Below are 24,331 nucleotides of genomic sequence, written 5' to 3'. Positions count from 1 at the left end.
AACCACCGCACCACCAAGGGATCTCCAAAAAGCGTCTATTGTTTTTAAAGCACATCTCACGTATTAACTCTACCCCATTCCACCACATCACTATCTTGTATATCATTTTCTTTAGAACTCTTGACAAACATGACTTCCTTCCCTGGATGTAGCATTCATAGGTTGTTTCTAGAATCTAAGCACCATGTTTGTTCTAATTTGAACTATAAACTGGATCTAGAATCTCACCACAAATTAGCTTAAATACAACTTTTGTTTTGGATCTTCATTAAAACAAAAACCAAATACAAAAAGGGATGTGTTGGCTGACTCAAATGGCAGTTGTAGGAGTTTCTGCTGTGATACAACCGGATCAGTGCCATCTCTGTAGCGCTGGGATGTAGGTTCGATCCCAGGCCTGGCACAGTGGGTTAAGGACCCTACATTGCTGCAGGTGCGGCATAGGTCACAACTGTGACCCAGATCTGACCTTCGGCCTGGAAGTCCGTATGCTGTGTGGTGGCCAAAAAAGATAAAGGAAAAAAAAAAAAAAAAAAGGCAGCTCTAAGAAACTAAGGAAACATGCATTTTCAAAAATAACTGAATGAAATTATGGAAAGACAAAAATTTTTGATGGTCTGAAGAAAATGAACTTTGCAATTCAAAATTATACTTGAGATAATTGCACAGGTTTTTTTTTTTTTTTTTTGGCAGCATCTATGGCATGTGGAAGTTCCAGGGCCAGGGACTGAACCCATGCCACAGCAACACCACCCACAGTGGTGACAATGCAGGATCCTTAAGCACTGAGCCGCCAGGGAACTGCAGATGCACAGACTCTTCAAGTTTTCTACAGCAGAAATGACACTATATTGATTCAAAAGGGGAAAAAATTGATGTCCACATCAAAATATAGTATGCCTATAGTTAAATTCCTATCAATGGATTAAAAAAAAATTTAGGGAGTTCCTGTCGTGGCGCAGTGGTTAACGAATCCGACTAGGAACCATGAGGTTGCGGGTTCGGTCCCTGCCCTTGCTCAGTGGGTTAACGATCCAGCGTTGCCGTGAGCTGTGTTGTAGGTTGCAGACGCGGCTCAGATCCCGCGTTGCTGTGGCTCTGGCGTAGGCTGGTGGCTACAGCTCCGATTCAACCCCTAGCCTGGGAACCTCCATATGCCGTGGGAGCGGCCCAAGAAATAGCAACAACAACAACAACAACAAAAAAGACAAAAAAAAAGAAAAAAAAAATTTAACAGTGGATCTAGGCCGGTTGGTAGTCATAGGCAGAATTAGTTACAAGCTGTACTTCATGATGTAAAAGGCAGCTCAAATTAAAATGTCTTAGACAGTTCTGTAGTTTCCCTTGTGGCTCAGTGGGAACGAATCTGGCTGATATACATGAGGATGTGGGTTCAATCCTTGGCTTTGCTCAGCGGGTTGATGATCCGGTGTTGCCATGAACTGTGGTGTAGGTTGCAGATGCAGTTGGGATCTGGTGTTGCTGTGGCTATGGTGTAGAGCAGCAGCTGTAGCTATTCGACCCCTAGCCTGGGAAACTCCATATGTCACAGGCATGCCCCTAAAAAGCAAAAAAAAAAAAAAGATCTTGAGACAATTCCAGTTGAATCGATGTCATCAAATTTTTTTTTTTTTTTTTTTTTTGTCTTTTGTCTTTTTGTTGTTGTTGTTGTTGTTGCTATTTCTTGGGCCGCTCCCGTGGCATATGGAGGTTCCCAGGCTAGGGGTTGAATTGGAGCTGTAGCCACTGGCCTACGCCAGAGCCACAGCAACGCGGGATCCGAGCCACGTCTGCATCCTACACCACAGCTCACGGCAACGCTGGATCATTAACCCACTGAGCAAGGGCAGGGACCGAACCCGCAACCTCATGGTTCCTAGTCGGATTCGTTAACCACTGCGCCACGATGGGAACTCCGATGTCATCAAATTTGAATTTTTCTTATCCTAAGCTGTCCTCTTATACCTGCTTCTCTAAATAATGAAGCGACAAATCCTATCACAAATAAAAGGTCTTAGCATATAAATATAATACATTTTTATATTAAAAATGACTGTAAACATCTAGTACTATAAAAACAATACTCATGCACCTGTGTCCTACATAAGAGTAGTAACATTAACACAAAACTTAGAGAACAATTTGGTGATTAAGACCATAAGTTCTACCTCAAAGCAACTTTAAAAATTTCCCGATTTGAAGTTCCCGTCGTGGTGCAGTGGTTAACGAATCCGACTAGGAACCATGAGGTTTCAGGTTCAATTCCTGGCCTTGCTCAGTGGGTTAAGGATCCGGTGTTGCCATGAGCTGTGGTGTAGGTCAGATGTGGCTCAGATCCTGTGTTGCTGTGGCTGTGGTGTAGGCTGGTGGCTACAGCTCCGATTTGACCCCTAGCCTGGGAACCTCCATATGCCGTGGGTGCAGCCCTAGTAAAGATGAAAAGACAAAAAAATATTCCCAGTTAAAAAAATATACAGCGTGTGCTGGGAGTTCCTTTTGTGGCACAGTGGTTAACGAATCTGACTGGGAACCATGAGGTTGCGGGTTCGATCCCTGGCGTTGCTCAGTGGGTTAAGGATCCGGCGTTGCTGTGAGCTGTGATGTGGGTCACAGACCCGGCTGGGATCTTGCGTTGTTGTGACTCTGGCGTAGGCCAGTGGCTACAACTCTGATTCAACCCCTAGCCTTGGAACCTCCATATGCCCTGGGATGGAGCGGCTCAAGAAAAGACAAAAAAAGAAAAAAAAAAAAATACAGTGTGTGCGTGTGTACCAACTAAGGGAAAGTGAAAAGTGGAAGCTAAATATTCCACGGGGCATTAAAAAAAGTCTTCAGAGTTCCTTGGTGGCTCAGCAGGTTAAGTATCCGGCATTGTCACTGCCATAGCGTGTGGGTTCCATCCCTGGTTCAGAAACTTCCATATGCCACAAGTGTGGCCAAAAATAAAAAGATGCAGCAAGAAAGAAATTTTCTCTCATTTATAATTATTCTAATCTCATTAGCTGTAAAGTTAAAATCTTAGATGTAAGCAACAACCACACATGATCTGGTTCATTTTTTTAAAATGTGGTAAACATCAACCTATTGATGCATGGTCTCCAAATTTCCTAGATGTGAAATTAAGACCCAGTTACTTTTGCAAAATTACGTGGCTTATTAGCAAGCACAAGATTTTAGACTTTTTAACTCTCCGCCTGGTGCTATAATATACCAAAATACTACTAGACTAATAAGTATTTGTTTAAACTAGCAAACCACTTGGTATAATATTTACTTTATTTTTTGTCTTTTTGCCATTTCTTGGGCTGCACCCGGGCATATGGAGGTTCCCAGGCTAGGGGTCAAATCGGAGCTGCAGCCACCCTCCTACGCCAGGGCCACAGCAACGCAGAATTGGAGCCTAGTCTGCGACCTACACCACAGCTGGCGGCAACGCCAGATCCCCAACCCACTGAGCAAGGTCAGGGATCGAACCTGCAACCTCATGGTTCCTAGTCGAATTCGTTAGCCACTGAGCCACAACGGGAACTCCACCATTTAGTATAATATTTAAACGTTAAGCCTAATAGGAATATAAAAAGCCTTAGCACAAATATGACGAGCCTGGAATTAAAACAGATTTATATATTGTAAATAATCCACTATATATAAAATCAATTGCATCTACTGATTTCCAGATCTTATGTGTTTTACCAAACTTGGACATAACTAAATAGAAGCTCAACTTAGCACTGCTAAGTTTAAATACATTCAAGCTTTGTTAATTTGTATGAATTTTCCTCTACATAGATAGGAATTACTGGGGTTAAATACTCTTCAATCTTTATCGGCAACTGTATTATTTCTCAGAATATCTGCTTTATTTTGAAAGAAGTGATAAATTTAGCAAAACAACTCACAGCTAAGATATGTAGTTCCACACACAGCAAGGTATCTCTAAATTTATCTTTTAACATGAGCTGAATTTAGTGTTTAAAGTAAATTGTATTTCTCAATAGTAACTCTTCAAAAGAAAAGTATCACCCAAAAATAACTGCAAGAAAAGATAAGCAATCTAAAAAGCAAAAAATAATCTAGACAATGTAAAAACGAAATATTTACTGAATAAAACAAAGGATTTTGTGGTAGTATTTTCTGTGCAGAAGAAAAATACTCAGATTTGCACATAATTTGAAAAGTATGCTAAATACCAAGTGTCAGAAAACTGTTAAGTTTTCATACTGGATAAAATCATCCCTGAAATTTAAGCAAATAGAATTTTTCTGCTATTCAATCGTATGGCAAGATGTCCTGAAGCAAATAGTTTCAAACATCCTCAGGAAAAGAGAAAATTAAAGCTAAAAAGATCAAACACCAAGTGTTCATCAAACCTTTCAGTCAATAATAGTCTTTATTAACATGCAGGTATCATTTGCCGCAAGATATACAAGTTTTCCTAATCTTTCAGTTCTATTTCAATATTTTAAACCTAAGGTTACTTCCGGACCTAACATATAAAGGAACCTACTAAAATGGATCAAGGTTAAACTTTGTTCTAGCTATCACCTTGACCTTTAAGATCACGATTTAGGTTTATAATTGGCACTATTTGTCACCAAGTAGCAGAATATAATTCTTGTACCTGATAATCTTCTATACTAAAATATGTACCAGTATGTCTTAGGAAGTTACTAAAATATACGCAATTAACACATATTTAATTACTTTCAATAAGCTGGAAAGTACAATGTTAGGTCTTCTAAGAGGAAAAATTATTTCATAGATCTTGGTTGTTTATGGTTTTTGTAGGTTCCAGAAAAAACTGGTCCATATTAAACCAGTCTTGTAGAAGTAAGCTGAAGACTTAAACTAATAGACCCTATAATAACAGCTTTGTTTTACTCTTAAGATAGGTAATAATCAACACAACTCTAGTGCTTCTTTTCCCCATGCCTAAGCAGAGATGCTCTGCGAAAGTTCCTCAAACTTTTCTTGTCTTGGTATAACCTGAATGACCTCTTTCTAAGTTTGATTTTTGGTAGAAGACCCAGATTATGGATATATTTATTGGGACATACTTTAATTAATAGAAGATAATTAATATACTATATCAAAGTGCATTATAGGATTTGCACTGCATCTCTCCACATGTTTCATATCTTATAACATTTCAGGTGGATGGAGGAAGACTGCAATAGTTCAGAAAGTCTTGCACTTAGGATCTAGATAAAATTCATAGTGAACCTTTTCAAACATTTAAATAATGAGAAGTATAATCACCACAAGGGACTATGTAAGAATGAATATTGCAAAGGAAACTTTATAGTCCATGAAAGTACAGTACTTTGGATTGGTGGAAATGCACACTGCACATGAAACCAAAGTCATGTAGTTCACTCGTTAACCATGTGGCTAGAGTTCAAAAGTCATTGCTCCAAAAGCTGTACCTAGTAATCGTCCAAAATTGATTTTAAATAAAGTTCTTAAATTGTAGCAATAAACAAAAAGACAAGATACACTTAAACAATGCTGCAGTTTATCAAAAGACACATAAGAAATTTCAACTCTTATGTCTTTGACAGTTATAAAAATCAATATTTTGGCTAAGTTATAAACATGTTTATAATGCAGTTATTTGCAATTATATGCAATTGCATAACTCTAGTAACACTAATGACAACTATAATATCAGAATAGGTTTTTAAAAAAACACTAAAAACATAAAAATATGTAGCCCCATTATTTACCTGTAGAACGTGTTCAATTTATGCCTAAGTTTCAACATTTACTGTATCACCACTGCTCTAATTTTAAAAATCACATCCAAAGGATAAGGCAAAACCACCTACGAATTGGCATATTTGTTTATTTCTCAGTTTGTGAAAATGTCCTTAATTTGTTGATGTAGCAAACAAATTTCAACTCTGATTGCTATGCAAAAGAACAGAAGATAATCTGCTTTGCAACGAACTTTAAAGTTCAATTGCACACAGGCAACATGCTATATATGAAAAAATTACTAACTGAACTACAGGTATTAAATACTGAAAAAAGTTAACAGTTTATTATAATTTATTTTATTTAACAATCTAGGAAGTTCGCAGCCATCAGCAGTTCCAGTGCAATTTCAGGTGCAATTGGGAATTCAGGAATCTCCGTGGAGCTGTTAGTGTAGCGAACCTTGTAGGTAAAATACATGCACACTTTTGATAGCACATGTGAAGGGATCTCTCTAAAATTGACTTCATTAGTTTCATTCTCAGCAAACTGACCTGAAAAAGAAAAGGAATGTTTGTCATATATGGGCCGAACTGTGTTCCTCCGAAATTCATACGTTTAAGATCTAAATTCCTAGTACTTTGGAATGTGACTATATTTGGAGAGAGGTAATTAAGGCAAAATGGGCTTATTAGGGTGGGTCCTAATCCAAGATGACTGGTATCCTTATCAGAATAGGAGACTAGGTTGCAGATACACAGAGCTAAGACAATATGAAGACACAGAGAAGAAAGTCATCTAAAAGGCAGAGAAAGAGGCCTCAGAGGAAACCAAATCTCTTCACAATTGTGAGAAAATAAATTTCTGTTTATTTATTTTTTGTCTTTTGGGGGCCACACCCATGGCATATAGAGGTTCCCTGGCTAGGGGTACAATCAGAGCTGTAGCTGCCGGCCTACACCACAGCCAGAGTAATGTGGGATCTGAGCTGCATCTGCAACCTACACCACAGTTCAAGGTGAGGGCAGGGATTGAACCTACATCCTCATGGATGCTAGTTGGGTTCATTAACCACTGAGCCACGACAGGAACTCCATGAATTTCCGTTTAAATCACCCAGTCAACTGTACTTTGTTATGGCAGCCCTTGCAAATTTATAATTAATGCAAAAATGAACCCAACTATCATTAAATGAAATATCTAGCTCTAACTTTCCCACTGAAATATTAAAAAAAAAAACCTCTTCATTAAGAATCAGGAGAACAGGAGTTCCTGTAGTGGCTCAGTGGTTAATGAATCTAAGAACCATCAAGTTGTGGATTCAATCCCTGGCCTTGCTCAGGGAGTTGAGGATCCCGTGTTGCCGTCAGCTGTGGTGTAAGTCACAGATGTGGCTCAGATCCAGCGTTGCTGTGGCTCTGGCACAGGCCGGCAGCTACAGCTCCGATTAGACCCCTAGCCTGGGAACCTCCAGATGTCTCGGGTGCAGCCCTATAAAGGACAAAAAAAAAAAAAAAAAAAAAAAAAAAAGATTAAGGAGAACAAAAAAGAAGATGATTCAGGAGGGGTTCCCTTGTGGTGAGCAGTTTAAGGATTCTTCAACAAAGAAGCCATGAATATAAAATGGGAAAAAGACAGTCTTTTCATTAAGTGGTGCTGGGAAAACTGGACAGCCGCATGTAAATCAATGAAACTGGAGGTACCTCCTCACAGCAGTCAGAATGGCTATCATTAACAAGTCAACAAATAACATATATCGCAACAGAACAATGGAAGGAAAAAGACTGTATACATGTATGTGTAACTTGGTCCCCATGCTGTACAACAGGAAAAAAAAATTGAATCAAATGATATCTAGCAAAATAAATAAATAAATAACAAATCCTGAAAAGGGTGTGGAGAAAAGGGTATCCTCCTACAGTCTTGGGGGGAATATAAATTGGTACAACCACTGTGGAGAGGTACCTCAGAAAACTAAATATAGAAACTATCATATGATCCAGCAACCCCACTCTTGGGCATTTATCCAGACAAAACTTTCATTCAAAAAGACACATGTGCTGAGGGGGAGGGAGTGGGGTGGATTAGGAGCTTGGAGTTAAAAGATGCAAACTCTTCGCTTTGGAATAGATTAGCAATGAGATCCTGCTGTGTAGCACTGGGAACTAAGTCCAGTCACTTATGATGGAGCATGATAATATGAGAAAATAGAATGTGTACATGTGTAACTGCGTCACCATGCTGTACAGTAGGGAAAAAAATTGTATTGGGGAAGTAACAATTAAAAAAATAATAATAAAAAGAGAAAAAAAAAAAAAAAAAAAAAAAAGACATATGCACCCATATGTTCACTGCAGCACTATTCACAATAGCCGAGACATGGAAACAACCTAAATGTCCATCGACAGATGAATGGATTAAGAAAATGTGGTATATATACACAATAGAATACTACTCAGCCATAAAAAAGAACAAAATAATGCTATTTGCAGCAACATGGATGGAATTAGAGACTCTCATATTAAATGAAGTCAGAAAGAGAAAAACAAATACCATGTGATGTCACTTATATCGAGAATCTAATATATGGCACAAATGAACCTTTCCATGAAAAGAAACTCATGGACTTAGAGAACAGGCTTGTGGTTGCCAAGGGGGTCGGGGGCAGGGATTGGAATGGACATGGAATTTGGGGGTTAATAGAAGCAAACTATTGCATTGCATTTGGAATGGATAAGCAATGAGATCCTAGAAAAAAAAAGATGGTGATTCAGGAAGAGTTCCCTTGTGGTACAGCAGGTTAAGGACCTGTTGTTGCCATTGCAGCAGTTCATGGTCACTGATGTGGCGCAGGTTCAATCCCTGCCTTGGGAACTTCTACATGGCTAGAGCCTGGCCAAAAAAAAAAAAGGATATTTGGGAGGCACTTAACTTCTACAGAAGAAAAACTTTATGTAATACTTTTGTAACCAGGAGCACAAATTACCAGAGTCCTGTGATGAAGAAAGTGACCATGGAAACTAACACAGGGAAATGATCCCTATTATAAAATACTCAATTTGGTTTTACTGAAACTATGGTAAATAACTGAAAACAGGAAATAGCAGAAACTATTTTTTCCCCAATGCAACGTAATCCTTCAGTAATTCATATTAGAACGGTTATCTGTCTTTCTTTTAATACCATGAGTGATTTAATTCAGTTTTAAAACATTAGATCAAACATTAAAAGTGAAAACAGGAGTTCCTGTCATGGCGCAGTGAAAATGAATCTGACTAGGAACCATGAGGTTATGGGTTTGATCCCTGGCCTCATTCACTGGGTTAAGGATCCAGCATTGCTGTGAGCTGTGGTGTAAATCGCAGACTCGGCTCGGATCCTGCATTGCTGTGGCTGTGGTGTAAGCCAGCAGCTGTAGCTCGACTGGACCCTTAGCCTGGGAACCTCCATATGTCATGGGTGCAGCCCTGAAAAAGCAAAATAAATAAATAAATAAATAAAAAGTGAAAATATGTTAAGAGGAAAAAAAGAAATGTACCTACCAGGGCCACTCAACATGGCTTTTATTGTTCCTGATGTTAGCGCGTGTTCTCTTTTTACAATAAATTCATGACCATCTGAAGATATCAATTTGACATACATGGCATCAGGGCCCTCACAGCCACCATAGGTTTTCTCTTCTCCATCTAAAGTAAAGTAAGTAGTAAAAGGATTTTTGAATCACAAAAATAAGAAGAATTATCAATTATTTAAATTTATACTTCTAGTATTTTTTTTGCAAGCCAAACCATTTTATATGTCTGCTGGGGTAGCCTTACTAATTTCTTAAGGTACAATTATGCCCTAGCAATCACAAAGTAAATCTGGCACAGTAGTGTTACCAATCTTGCCTTTCAGAAATATATAGTCTGTTGATTTAAACAACTAATTTCACTCTATTTTCTTACTTGCATTCATTAACTTTGAAGGTCTTTAAAAACAAAAACCACCTTCGACTAATTTAACTACAGAAGTTTTAGTTTTATATAACTTACCCATTATGTTCTTATGAAATTCTACTTTGCGTCCACAGGAACTTAGTAGCTTCCTAAAAATACAACAATGCTATATTGAGATTACTGCTAGAAAAACATGTTTTCACCCCTATTATTTAATATGTCCTTGGTGTTACAAGTGCAAGGACACTTGCTCTCTCTGCTATGCAAGGGTTGCCCAGCCACCACAATATGGAACAGTATCAAGTTTCTGAACATCTGAGACAAGATGATCATCTCCAGGTCAGTGAAGTCTAAATACAGATTTGCACCCCCGCCCCCACACACACAGGTCGTTAAAGAACCAGCATTGTCATTGCTGTAGCTTGGGTCATTGCTATGGCCCTGGTTTGATACCTGGCTCAGGAACTTCTGTATGCCGTGGGCATGGCCAAAAAATAAACAAAAACAATTCAAAAATAGAGATGTTGGGAGTTCCCATCATGGCTCAGTGGTTAACGAATCTGACTAGAAAGCATGAGGTTGCGGGTTTGCTCCCTGGCCTTACTCAGTGGGTTAAAGATCTGGCTGTGGTGTAGGTCGCAGACGCGGTTCAGACCCCAAGTTGCTGTGGCTCTGGTGTAGGCCGGCAGTTACAGCTCTGACTCAACCCCTAGCCTGGGAACCTCCACATGCCGCAGGAGCAGCCCTAGAAAAGGCAAAAAGACAAACAAATAAACAAACAAACAAAAAAAACAAAAATACAGATGTTGTTCCTTAGGAGCTGAAGTGAACTTGGAGACCCTTGGCTTTAATCATCTTTGTATACTTTATCTACTAGATACTGACAGATACCAAAGCAAGTATTTGCTAAATGAATGACATGAAAAATCCAAGGACATGAAGTAGCTTTCATGAGCATAAAAAACATAAGGTTTGCTGCCCCCATCTTGTAAGTAAGTGTGCACATCTATAATAAACTTTACGGTTCCATTCCTTCTGCATAGAGGCCACTAAAGTTCTGAGATTTAACCAATAAAGTGGTAAACATTTTAATTTTTGAAAAATCTTAAATTTTACAAAATCAATCATTGCTAAAGGAAAAGAGTTCATGTTTTCAGTAATTTGTCTTTCCTTCCTTCACTCCCTCCTTGTTTTTCTTTCTTTGGCTTTTCAGGGTTGTACCTGTGGCGTATAGGGGTGAATTGGAACTGCAGCTGCCAGCCTACTCCACAGCCACAACACCTCGGGATTCAAGCCAATTCTGCAAATTTCATCACAGCTCACGGCAACACCAGATCCTTAACCCACTGAGGCCAGAGATCAAATCCACATCCTCATGGATACTAGTTGGGTTCATAACCTGCTGAGCCACAATGGAAATGCCAATATTTGTATTTCAATAGCATTTCTTCAAAGGAGGATTTTACTTATACCAATACTATTTTTAACGTCATTATCAGAAAAGCAGCATATTCAAATTATCCCGTTCTCTAAGAAATTCCTGACCAATTAGCCTATGTAATCCCTCACCTTAAAAAAATGTTATCATGGAGTTCCCTTTGTGGCTCATTGGTTAACGAGCCTGACTAGGATCCATGAGGACGCAGGTTCAATCCCTAGCCTTGCTCAGTAGGTTAAGGATCTGGCGTTGCCGTGAGCTGTGGTACAGGTCACAGACATGGCTTGGATCCCGTGGTGCTGTGGCTATGGTGTAGGTTGGCAAATACAGCTCTGATTCGACTCCTAGCCTGGGAACTTCCATGTGCTGTGGGTATGGCCCAAAAAGGCAAAAAAAAAAAAAAAAAAGGATCGTTGATGTATAAAGAGGCTGAATGATTTGCTCTAGGCAATGATGGAGTGGTAGTAAAAATTAAATCTGTTAGTCTAGGATTAGGCTACTTCCTAAGCACAGAGGGAAACCTTAAAGTAGTAAGTCTAATGTGAGAGCAAGGCAGAGGGGCAATGTAACATCACCAACAATGAACGCCGAATAAGGGCAAACACTGCACTAAACATCTTACATACATTATTCTATTTTAAAACAACACTTCCACAGGGAAATTATCATTCCCATTTTAGAGATGAGGAAACATGAAGAGGCAGGTACCTGCTCAAGGTTTCTACAGCTTAAGTGGTAAATGTGAATTTAAACCTTGGGAGGTTTGCTTAGAGCCCACACTCCTTTCCATTACTCCACACCAGCATGGTAATAATCTGGCTCCTGTAAAAACTTCTTTTCACTACCACTGAGAGGTGCTGATATAACTCCTTAAGACAGTTATCTAAGATTTAAAAACAGTACTATTTCATTTTATGGTAATAATAGTAGGCAATTAAAAAATGTATCAGTCATTATTAAAAAAAAAGCAAAAATAAGCATCAGTCATTATTATTTTCTTCTGTTCTTACTGTTTTGTACTCATTCTTCTAAAAAACAAAAAAAAGGAAAAATGCTAGAAAAGCCAGAAGAAGAATTTCAAATGCTAACTGCTCTGGAAAATGTCCAGAGCAAAACATCTAGGATGTTTATTTAACTAGCAGTAACTAAGCAACCATGAAAAGTCACACCTTAGAAGCCCTTTGGGTAGCAACGGTTTTTCTACTGACTTCTTAATATAGTAAATCAATTGTATCATTTATACAAGGGTTAAAGGGTTGGGTGGGGGAGGGAACGCCCCACCACTAACAAAAGAAAGAGTAAGTCAACATTAACTGTTAAGAGTAAATCCTGATTCTTAGGGAGAAGTTAAAAATAAGGTTAAATTTGGTCTTAACTCTCAAATAATTTACACCAATCTAAGTTTGGGGTTATGCAATAATCTCAGTGTAGGAGTTCTCGTTGTGGCTCAGCAGAAATGAAACCAACAGGTATCCAGGAGGATGCAGGTTCAATCCCCAGCCTTGCTCAGTGGGTTAAGGATCTGGTGTTGCCCTGAGATGCGGTGTAGGTCACAGATGTGGCTTAGATCCCATGTTGCTGTGGCTGTGGCTGGCAGCAGCTGTGGCTCCAATTCAAGCCCTGGCCTGGGAACTTCCACATGCTGCAGGTTCCGCCCTAAAAAAGCAAAAACAAACAAACAAACAAACAAAAAACAATAAAAAACCAAACACCTCAGTGTAAACATTTGAACATCTATTCCATAATTGAGCTGGGTTCTGGAAATATGAACTAGGCAGTGATTGAACAGTTGGTTAGAACAGTTCTAGGCAGAAGACATGAACAAGGCCCAATGTCATCGTGCTTTCACAGTGTTATATATAAACATTATTCTTTTATAATTTTTTGGTAACAAATAGTTAGAAATTCAAGGGAAGCCTAGTGTCTACACTGAAATCAGTTTTTAACCTAGTATCATTAACACTGAAAAGATCTTTGAACAACCCATCCCTTTTGATTTGAAATGCCACCTTTATCATACATTGTATCATTACCTGGGCTTCTAGACTGTACTCTGTTCCATCTGTTTATACCTGACCAACATCCCCAGTTTTCATTACGACTGTGTGACAAATATGTTTTTGCTAAAGGTTGGTTAAGTCCCTACTTTTTTATTACACATTTCTTGTTGGGTTTACTTTTAGGTACTTCACAGATTATGAACGGGATCTGTTTTCCTATTACACTTTCGGAAAGGTTATTGCTGGTGTTTTAAACCTTTTAAATTAGGTAAGTTGATCTTGTATTCCATCATCTTCACAGATCTCTCTTACTAGTTTTCTAGTAGTTTTTCAGTTGACTTACTTGGATGATCTAAGCAGATGAGAGCAACAGCTGCAAATCTATTTTTTCTATCTTTTTGCCTTTTTTACATTGGCTATTTACCCAGAAAAAATCAGGTTCGATGTCTAACTGACATCACTCACAACACTACAGATTAAAGAACCAAATGTAAAAACCCCCAGTGAATTCTGAAAAAATAGAAGAAAAAACACAAATAGCTCACAGACCTGTAAAAAAATGCTTAATCTAATGGTAATACTGAAAACAAAAACTAAAACATTAACACCTGCTAAGAATCAAGTGCTGGAGGAGAGGGGAAATGGATGATACTCAACAAAAAAAACCCTGTATATTTATACTTAGAAAATAATGTAAGGCAGCGAAGAGGAATAAGTAAAATCTATGCATGCAATAACATGGAAATACCACCCAGATAAACTGTTAATTTTTTACTATTTCTTCCCCCTCCCCCCTTTTTTTTAGGGCTGCACCCTTGGCACATGGGGGTTCCCAGGGTATGGGTCCAATCAGAGCTGTAGCTGCTGGCCTATGCCACAGCTACAACAATGCCAGATCTGAACCGTGTCTGCGACCTACACCACAGCTCACAGCAACACCAGATCCTTAATCCACCGAGTGAGGCCAGGGATGGAACCTGCGTTCTCATGGATGCTAGTCGGATTCGTTTCCAAGGCACCATGAGGAGAACTCCCCTAGACTGTTAATTTTTTAAAAAGTAGATTAGGAAAGTAGGTACAGTCTGATGCCATTAATGTAAAATAAGGGGCTTCTGACATTCATCTCATGATTTCTGCAGGAAAAAAAGGATAAAAATAACCTTGAAGAGCCAAAACAATTCTGAGAAAGGCCAGACCTGAAGGTGTCATGTTCCCTGATCTCAAACTATACTACAAGCTACACTAATCCAAACAGCATGTAAAAACAGTCACATAGATCAATGGCACAGAACAGAGAGCCCAGAAATTGGCCCACACTTACATGGCCTATGATACAAGAGGCAAGAATATCCAATGGGGTAGTTTCCATTGCGGCACAGCAGGAATGAATCTGACTAGGAACCATGAGGTTGCGGGTTCGATCCCTGGCCACGCTCAGTGGGTTAAGGATCCAGTGTTGCCGTGAGCTGTGGTGTAGGTCGCAGATGCAGCTCGGATCCCGTGTGGCTGTGGCTGTGGTGTAGGCCAGTAGCTACCCTCTGATTAGACCTCTAGCCTGGGAACCTCCATATGCCACCAGTGCGGCCCTAAAAAGACAAAAGTAAAAAAAAAAGTGTAAAAAATAAAAATAAAAAAAAAGCATCCAGTAGGAAAAAGCCTCTTCAATAAATGCTGTTGGGAAAACTGGACAGCTACATGCAAAAGAATCAAATGGAACTACTTTCTTACACCTGATACAAAAATAAACTCAAAAAAAAAGGATCAAAGATTTAAATGTAATACCTGAAATCATAAAACTCCTTGAAGAAAACATAGGCAGTACATTCTCTGATATTCTTAGCAGTATTTTTGGGTCATGTCTCCTCAGGCAATGGAACAAATGGGACTATCTCAAACTAAATAAAAAGCCTTTGCATAGCAAATGAAACTATCAACAAAATTAGTGAATGCTAGGAAATGCCTGTAAACAATATGTACGGTAAGGGGTTAGAACCCTAAATATATAACACTAAAAAAACCCAAACCCAATTAAAGAATAAGTAGAGGACCTGAACAGACATTTTCCCCAGGACACACAGATGGCCAACAGATACATGAAAAGATGCTCAACATCACCAATCACCAGGAAAACGCAAACTGAAACGAGATACACCTCAGACTGTCAGAATGGCTACTGTCAAAAAGACAACAAATAGGAGTTCCCGTTGTGGCTCAGTGGAAACGAACTGGACTAGTATCCCTGAGGATGTGGGTTGGATCCCTGGCCTCGCTCAGTGGGTTAAGGACCCAGCATTGCTGTGAGCTATGGTGTAGGTTGCAGATGCAGCTCATTTCCAGTGTTGCTGTGGCTCTGGAGTAGGCCGGCAGCTACACCTCAGATTTGACCCCTAACCTGGGAACTTCCATATGCCACAGATGCGGCCCTTAAAAAAAAGAGAGAGAGAGAGAGAGAGAGAGAGTTCCCACGGTGGTGTAGTAGAGAGAGAGAGAGAGAGAGTTCCCACGGTGGTGTAGTAGGTTAATGATTTGGCTTGTCTCTGTGGAGGCACTGGTTTAACCCCAGCCAGGTGCAGTAGATTAAGGATCCAGTGTTGCTGCAGCTGTGGCATAGGTCACAGCTCTGGCTCAGATCCCTGAGGATGTAGAGAAAAGGGAACTCTTATGCACTGTTGGTGGGACTGTAAATTGTTGCAGCCACTATGGAAAATAGCATGGAAGTTCCTCAAAAATTGAAAATAGCACTATTACAGATGTAGCATTCCACTTGTGCATACTTTTTCTGAAGAAAACAAAAACACTAATTCAGAAAGATACAAGCACCCCTAAGTTCATGGAGGTATTATTTATAATAGTCAAGATAAGTTAGGGAGTTCTTGCTGTGGCACAGAGGGTTAGGGATGGGGTGTTGTTTCTGCATAGCAGCACAGGTCGCTGCTGAGGTGTGGGTTTGATCCTCAGCTGGCTGCAGTGGGTTAAGGATCTGGTGTTGCCACAGCAGCTGTGGCACAAGTTGCAGTTGCAGGTCGGATCTGATCCCTGGCTCAGGAACTTCCACATGCCACAGTGTGGCCAAAAAAAAAAAAAAGAGAGAGAGAGAGAGAGATAGAAACAACCTAAATGCCTATCAATAGATGAATGGATAATGATGTAACACACACACACACTGTCACTTATATAACAGAATATTACTCAGCCATAAAAAAGAACAAAATCTTGCCATTTGTGACAGCATGGGTATTATGGAAGTGAAATAAATCAGACAGTGAAAAAAAAATACCACATGATTTCACTTATATGTGGAATCTAAAAAAGATAAATGAGCAAACATGACAAAAGAGAACCAGATTCACAGATACAGAACAAACCAGTGGTTGCCACAGGGGAGGGGGGCGGGGAATGAGCAACACAGGCAAGGGAGATTAGGAGGCACAAACTTCCAGTTACAAAACAAATGAATCATGGGGATCAATGTAAAGCATGGGGAGTAGAGTCAATATTTTACTATCTTTGTACAGTAACAGATGGTACCAAACTTACTGCAGTGATCATTTTGTAATATATACAAGTACTGAATCACTGTGCTATGCACCTGAAACTAACATAGTGTTTCAGGTCAATTATACTTCAATTAAAAAAAAATGCATTTAGGAGTTCCCGTCATGGCTCAGTGGTTAACAAATCCGACTAGGAACCATGAGGTTGCGGGTTCGATCTCTGGCCTTGCTCAGGGCATTTAGGATCCAGCGTTGCCGTGAGCTGTGGTGTAGGTTGCAGACACGGCTCGGATCCCACGTTGCTGTAGCTGTGGTGTAGGCTGGCAGTTGCAGCTCCAATTTGACCCCTGGCCTGGGAACCTCCATATGCCGCAGGTGTGGACCTAAAAAGCAAAATAAATAAATGAATTAAAAAGGCATTCGGTGACAAGGACCTACTATATAGCTTGGGGGAAAGTCTATTCAATTGTCTATGAAGGCCTAAATGGGGAAAGAATCTGAAAAAGAATGTATGTATATATAAATATAAATGTACACGTAAGCCTAATTCACTTTGCTGTATACCAGAAACCATCACAACATCCTAAGTCACCTATATTCCAATAAAATTTATATTAAAAAAGCACAAAAATGTTTGAAAGTATACATGACCAGAAGCTTTTTTTTTTAGGGCTGCCCCCACAGCACACGGAAATTTCCAGGCTAGGGGTCGAATCGAAGATGCAGCTGCTGGCCTAGGCCACAGCCATGGCCTCGGCCACAGCCACATGGGATCTGAGCTGTGTCTGCAACCTACAGCACAGCTCACAGCAATGCCTGATCCTTAACCACCAAGTGAGGCCAGGGATTATACCCACATCCTCATGGATACTACTTGGGTTGGTTACCACTGTGCCACCAACAGGAACTCCTGGAAAGCTGTGATTTAAAAATGATTTCGAATTTGCAAGGGTGGGGAGCTTACCTACGGTATGTGGAAGTTCCCTGGCTAGGGACTGAACCTGCGCCAAAGCTATAACCAGAGCCACAGCAAGAACAATGCTGGATCTTAACCTGCAGAGCCATGAGGGAACTCCTAAAACTGATTTTTAAAAATAAATAAGTAATGGGAGTTCCCGTCTTGGTCCAGTGGAAACGAATCCAAATAGGAACCGTGAGGTTGTGGGTTCAATCCCTGGCCTTGCTCAGTGGGTTAAGGATCCGGCGTTGCCGTGAGCTGTGGTATAGGTTGCAGACATGGCTTGGTGGTGTTGCTGTGGCTCTGGCATAGGCTAGCAGCAACAGCTCTAATTAGACCCCTAGCCTGGGAACCTCCATATGCCGTGAGTGTGGCCCTAAAAAAGACAAATAAAATAAAAATAAAATAAAATAAAATAAAATAAAATAAAATAAAATAAAATAAAATAAACAAGTAAGTGTGTGGAACCAAACTGCTCATGAAGGAGACGATGGTCAGTCAGCCTGATTATTTAATTATATGTAAGAATATGATTAATTTGGAAAACAAAGTGAATTATATTAACCAAAAATTATCTAATGTTCAGGCCTATCTGAACAGGCAAGAAGAGAAGCACTGGCCATTGAATAACAAATTGACAAAAGTCACACAATTCCTATTTGCAATAAGCCATCAAAATATTCCATCGTGGAAACGAATCTGACTAGCATCCGTGAGGACACAGGTTGGATCCTTGGCCTCACTCAGTGGTTTAAGGATCCAGCTGTGCTATGGCTGTGGCGTAGGTCACACCATTTTGAATGGACTCGACCCCTGGCCTGGGAACCTTCATATGCTGAAGGTGGGGCCCTAAAACAAACACACTCACACACACACACACACACACACACACACACACACACACACACACACACACACACACATCTCATTCTGGCTCATCAACTTAGAAGAAGAATGTTCCTATAGTACTTCACTCTTGTGTGGGCAGTCTTAATTCTTTTAGCAAAGTAACTCAGCATCACTGGAAGTCCATATTTTAATTTCTACTCTCTGCATTTCTATCTTGAGACCCAGATAGGTTAAGTGATAAGACTTTTGTTCTTTATCTCCCAAATGAGGAAACTGGACTACATTGTGTCTCAAGTCCCTTCCAGCTTTATCATGCCATGATCAAACCCATTTGAAATGCACCTTCCTCTACAACAAATGCCCTAACTCCCAATTTCCCTCTTCATCAAGCAGTCACTCCCACACAGTACAAAACTTGGAGCACCAGAGTGCTAGGTTCCCACTGCATCTGTCTTCTCTCCCTCACCCCTGTACAATGATCTCCAAACTCCTTTGTTGTGGTTTAAAAAGAATGAAGAAATACTTCACTATACAGTGTGTATCTAATTATGGATTCTATCCGCTATATAATAAAAAGAACCTTTAAATGATGGGCTACAAATAACAAATTCTGCCCTTGCTTCATCCCACTGTGAAGAGTTCCTCAGGATTGGCACATGCATGCCTCACAGCCCTCAGACCCTGAACTCCCTGCCCTCACCTCTGGGGAGCTACCCACCCCAACCCCAATCCTGGCCAAACCCGATTCTCCACTCAGGCCTCGACCGAGCTGAATCGGGTGAAGCAAAGTCACAACCATTGTGACTGGTCTCAATTTTAAAATTGTGGCTACATACTTTAAACAGGCACTTGATGCCTTAGTGACCCTCTTACCTACCTAGCGAACTGGCCTTCCTACTCTTAGAAAATGTACAGTTTCTCCTAAACATCCAACACCCCTCTCCTCCCTACCCTTCATTTTACCGATAAAACAGAAGTAAAGCACCTCAACTGCCTTGTTTCCATCTTCTTCCTACCTGCATCCATATACCAGATACTCTGTCCACCGTCCTGTTTCAAAAGTTGAAGAAAAATCATCCTTCCTATCTAAGGCCAACGTTCCCACTTAAGCACTTTGTCCTGCCACTATTCCCATCAATGCATCAAAATGCTGGAAATCATCATTGTGATCCACTTCTCCGTAACCCAGGCTTTTTAGCTCACTAGTCCATTCAAAGCCCTCTTGTCAAATTTCAACTACTTTACTCCGTCACTGGGTCAATTTTTAATCTTCATCTTACTCTTAGGGTTTTACAGTTGACCCCACCCACCCTCTTTCCTTCACATTAGGCGCCACACCCTCCTGGCTCTTCTGCTTCCACCCATCTTTGCTCCTCTTCTGACTAGAATGCTCCTAGCTACCTGCCCTCTTCTGCATTAATACTCTTTCCTTGATGTCCTCTGGTCCATAGTTTTAAATATCACCTACAAAATATGACTGTCTCTGGCCCGACTTCTCCCCTGAGCAACAGTAGTGGATATCCCACTTGCCTACTGTACATTTTCTGAGCTGTAAAAGCCATCCAACTCAGTACACTCTATGCAGAACGCCTGCTTTATTCCTCAGAAACCAGTGTGCTCCTTCCAGTCTTCCTCATTTCAGGAAATGATACTACTGTCCAGGCAGATGCTCCCCAGCAAAACAGTTGAGTCCTCCAAATTCTTCTGTGCTGGAGTGAAAGTAAGAAGACCTATTTGGCTCAGTCTTCAAATGACATTCTAGCTCAGACCACGTCTCACTAAGTTCCAACTCTACAGCTCTAGTTCAAGCCACCATCTCAAGTGAACTACAAGGTTCCTCAGGAGCTGGTTTTTCCACTTTCCTCCAAATCAGTCAATTGGCCACTCAGCAGCTAGTCATCAAAAGCATAAACCAAATGTTACTCCCTTGCACAAAATCCTCTAATGGCTTCTCATTACGGGACAGAACAAGAACTATCTTATTTAGTCTTTGCTACCCACTCTGATCTCATCTCCCATCACTCTTCTTTCATTATGCTTTAGCCACACTGGCCTTCTAAGTATTCTAATAGGTTAGGTTCATTCCCCCTTAAGGTCTAGGCATTTGCGGTTACTGCTCTCTTAAAAGCTCTTCCTTCAGATCTTCATTATTTTGGTCTCCGGGCAAAATATCAACTCCTCAAAGAGGTAGGTCTCCCTCCCTCTCCCTTTCAGAATTCGACACCCCCACCCTAGTCACTCTAACTTAATCTAACTCTAATCTTGCTACAGTCATTTCACATTTACGCCACCTGAAACTAAATATTTTCTTACTTAACATATAGCCTGTTTCTTCAAGCTCCATGAGGGTAGGCGCATAGAGTGCCTAGCACATATAAGATGCTCAGTAAATATTTGAGTGAATGGCACTATTGTTTTCTTAGTCACCAAGCCTTGAAATTTCAAGCATTACTGGGTGGGCTTTTTCTGATCTTATTTAATAATGAAACAGTAAACATTTAGGACGGGCTAGCTAAAATGCATTAATGCATATCAATGTAAATACAAAGATTTCCCAGATTATTTTCAAGTACTGAAAAATCTACCAAAAAATCACAAACAAGCAATTTATAAAGTATAAATATTACTTTAGAACTAAACAGACTCACAGACATAGAGAACAGACTTGCGGTTGCCAAGGTGGAGGGGTTGGGAGTTTGGGATTAGCAGAGGCACACTATAACTGAATCACTTTGCCGTAGAGCAGAAATTAACACATCGTAAATCAACTATACTTCAATAAATTTTAAAACTATTACTTTAGAACCTGATACATAGGACTGACTGTAACTTCTGACTACAAACAATTGCCTAATTACATTACAGAATTACCATAAGGTAATGAAATCAGCATCCTCCATTTAAAATAAATTTATCCATGTATATTTTGGAATGGTAGAGAGTTACTATGTTATCTCATACTTAACGGAAAAAAGAACAGTCATTTAAAAATTAAACATGAATCCCAAACTATCACTGGCAATAAGTAATTAATAACCAAGGTGACAAGGAACCATAGTTGTCTCCTTGCCACTGTGTCTCCACAATGAATGAACCAACGTGTGAACCGTGGATTGTATTATGAATTATATTACATTTATAACATAAACGAGATTAGAGATGTATCATTTTAGTCCGCTAAACGAAAAAGGAAATTAGTCGGGGATCAAAAAGCAAATTTGGCAGTGTGAAAATTAGGTTTTAAAACCCTAAAAGGATTTCGGTTGTTTCTTATACTGAAGGCGATGCAGAGTAGAAATGCTCGCACTGAAAACTCGAACTAGTTCCATCAGAGTAACTTAATGGCCACTGTACTTTACACGAGATACCGCCTTTCAGATGAGCCTGGGAGGCAGATGCACGACAGCCCCAAATCACCACGTCAGGCTGAGATCACCCGACAAGTTGCCCAAAAGATGAACTTCTCCGGGTCCCGCAGCTGCAAAGAGTGAAGGACCCTCTCCTGTGACTAGGAGCTGACTCCAAGAAAAGGACGAAATCTTGAGTGCACCCGGGGAAAGCAAAAAGGAAAAGCGACAGGGCTGCCATGCTACTCACTCCACCCTCCCCGCTCACAACCCCGAGGAGGCCCAGTCTCGCCGGCCGCCGCCCCTCCTTTTCCCTCTTTTCCAAGCCCACGGATCTGCGCCAGGAAAGGTCCCGCCGCCCTCCTCTCCCCTCCCCCAAACCAGGAGCTGAAGACGCCAGGGGGAGGTTAAGAGCTTCCGTTCCTTCCCCGCCCAAATGGGAAGAGGTGGGAAGTGAGGTTGCAAGCGAGCCCAGTACGAGCTTCCCTTGTCCCCCACGCGAACCCGGAGCTCCGGTCCCACCCCAGCCCGAGACTCACTCGTCAGCCCCGCAGCCACCGCAGCCACCGCACCGGGTCCCCGCGCACCGCCACAGCCCCTACACCAGGGCCACCCCCCCACCCCCAGCCGCCTGCCGCCGTGGGTTCCGGGGCAGTTAGAGGAATCACTTCCGCTGGGTCACGGACGCTTTCTACGACGCGCGGGAGATTAGTACCTGGCGAGGCAGGGACGCGCTGAGTCCGTCGCTTGCCGGCGTCCACAGGAAGTGTGCAGCGCCCCCTCCCTTCACCCCCAGGCCAGCCTGGAAGGACGGCGGTCCTCGGCAAGTCTCAACCAATCCTATTCTGGGTATTCTGATTCCCAGCATGCAGCACCGACCCCGATCTGATTGCGGAGGGTTAGAGCATCCTCAAGAAGGTGGTGGGAGAGGAGAGGGGAGGGGGGTGGAGGGTGGAGGGGGGGGGGCCTGAGGCAGCACTGCATCTCGGGATTTGTAGTTTCCCTGGAGGGTACTGTCGTGATTGGCCGAGGCAGCACTGCATCCTGGGACTTGTAGTTCCTCACGCTGAGTTTTGCTCTTAGTTATTTTGGAGGTTGTCCCAGCTTCTCATTGGGGCTGCGCCTGGAGGTCGGAGACTACCTTTAGAGGAAAGGTTGCAGAGTGGGAGTGTAGTTTCTTTCCTAACAAGAACGTGTTCTTTATGGAACAGCTTCGCTCTTTTCTGAAAAGTTGTAGAGCTTGTTGAAGAGCATCTCAGCTCGCGAAATCGCTGGCCTCATTTCCTCTCTTCCCGGTATCTTTCAGTGTTTACCGAAAACTAACCACGCCCTCCACCCCCGCTCTGGGGCCTTTCCCCCACCCCCTGTCCACCTCCCAGCCACCGGGGTGCTCAGCTTCTGGATTCTGAAGTTACTCTGACACCAGCTTTGTCACTCCACGCCCCCTCTGCTTCTCCTTCCTCGAGCTCTCTGGGCGGTGCGCTCTCCCCTCAACACCCATTCGCCTATTCTCTTTACAGATTTTACCTCCACTTCAGATGGGATTATGTCTTGATAAACCCATGGGAAGTTGAAAATATTGTAAGTGGAAAATGCATTTAACAGGCCTAACATACCCAACATAGTTCAGCCTAGCCTACCTTAAAACGTGGTTAGAATGCTTACATTAATTTACAGTTAGGCAAAAATCATCTAATGCAAAGCTTTTTTATAACAGTGTTGATTATCTCATGTAATTTATTGATTATTGTACTGAAAAGGAAAAACAGAAGGGTTGTAAAGGTATTTTTTACCCTCTTGACTGGGTGGCCGATTAGGACCTTCAACATGGAGGGAGAGAGTATCATACTGCATATGGGTAACCCAAGAAAAGATGAAAATTCAAAACTATGTGTGGTTCCTACTAAGTATGTGTAGTTTTCATACCATCATCAAGTCGAAAAATCGTAGGTTGAACCACTTTAAGTCAGAGCCGTCTCTACTTGCTTTCCCGTGGTGAAATTCAGGCACCCTTCCAGGAAGGGTGAAACAGCTAAATAAAGTTCACCCTCTGTTTACCAGACAGTGGCACGAAAGGAATGTAGGGCCAAGACTCTCACCATTACAAGTTGCTCAACTAGGACTGTTGTGTAACAGTGTCCGCAAAAGGAAAACAGATATAGGCAATCCAAAGTTTATTGACCCAATTAACGCTTTGGGCCTGAAAGACATTTTTAGTTGATTGGGCAGATAAAAAGTATTCAAAGCTTTTGTAAAAATTATTAAACAGTTTTTTAGATTATGATAGTAGCTCAGAATAGAGTTTGGTGGGGAGAAGAGGAGGCTGTGGGCTCATTTTCTTTTTTCTTTTTTTTTTTGTCTTTTGTCTTTTTTTAAGGCTGCACTCACTGCCTGTGGAGGTTCTCAGGCTAGGGTTCCAATCAGAGCTGCACCTGCCAGCCTATGCCACAGCCATAGCAACACCAGATCTGGGCCACGTCTGTGACCTACACCACAGCTCACGGCAACACCAAATCCTTAACCCACTGAGTGAAGCCACAACCTCATGGTTCCTAGTCGGATTCATTTCCACTGCACCACGAGGGGAACTCCTTTGGGCTCTTTTTCAAT

The 24,331-nt window shown here is 41.2% G+C and overlaps 1 protein-coding gene across 4 annotated transcripts; it reads right to left on the bottom strand.

Annotated features, from left to right (window-relative positions):
- Nucleotides 1-4,371: 4,371 nt before the first annotated feature.
- On the bottom strand, nt 4,372-22,491 carry ELOC (elongin C). Of its 4 annotated transcripts, none has more exons than XM_001927321.7 (4): nt 22,437-22,491; nt 9,732-9,784; nt 9,240-9,383; nt 4,372-6,251 (listed from the first exon to the last, which is right to left on the bottom strand). In XM_001927321.7, exons 2-4 carry the CDS (start codon nt 9,733-9,735, stop codon nt 6,061-6,063), a joined length of 339 nt encoding a protein of 112 aa, XP_001927356.3. In that variant the 5' UTR covers nt 9,736-9,784; nt 22,437-22,491; the 3' UTR covers nt 4,372-6,060. The 4 variants fall into 4 exon arrangements, with proteins under 4 accessions (XP_001927356.3, XP_003355080.1, XP_020944849.1 ...); XM_003355032.5 differs by lacking the exon at nt 22,437-22,491 and adding an exon at nt 22,261-22,350; XM_021089190.2 differs by lacking the exon at nt 22,437-22,491 and adding an exon at nt 21,729-22,169.
- Between the last annotated feature and the right edge of the window lie 1,840 nt (nt 22,492-24,331).

Source organism: Sus scrofa, chromosome 4, assembly GCF_054392235.1.
Source record: "Sus scrofa isolate SSC_HxYL_T2T_F1_AM1 chromosome 4, Sscrofa_HxYL_maternal_Yorkshire_Landrace_v2.0, whole genome shotgun sequence".
NCBI lineage: Eukaryota > Metazoa > Chordata > Mammalia > Artiodactyla > Suidae > Sus > Sus scrofa.
Note: the sequence above shows the minus strand (reverse complement) of the source record. Positions and strands in the feature narration are given on the sequence as shown.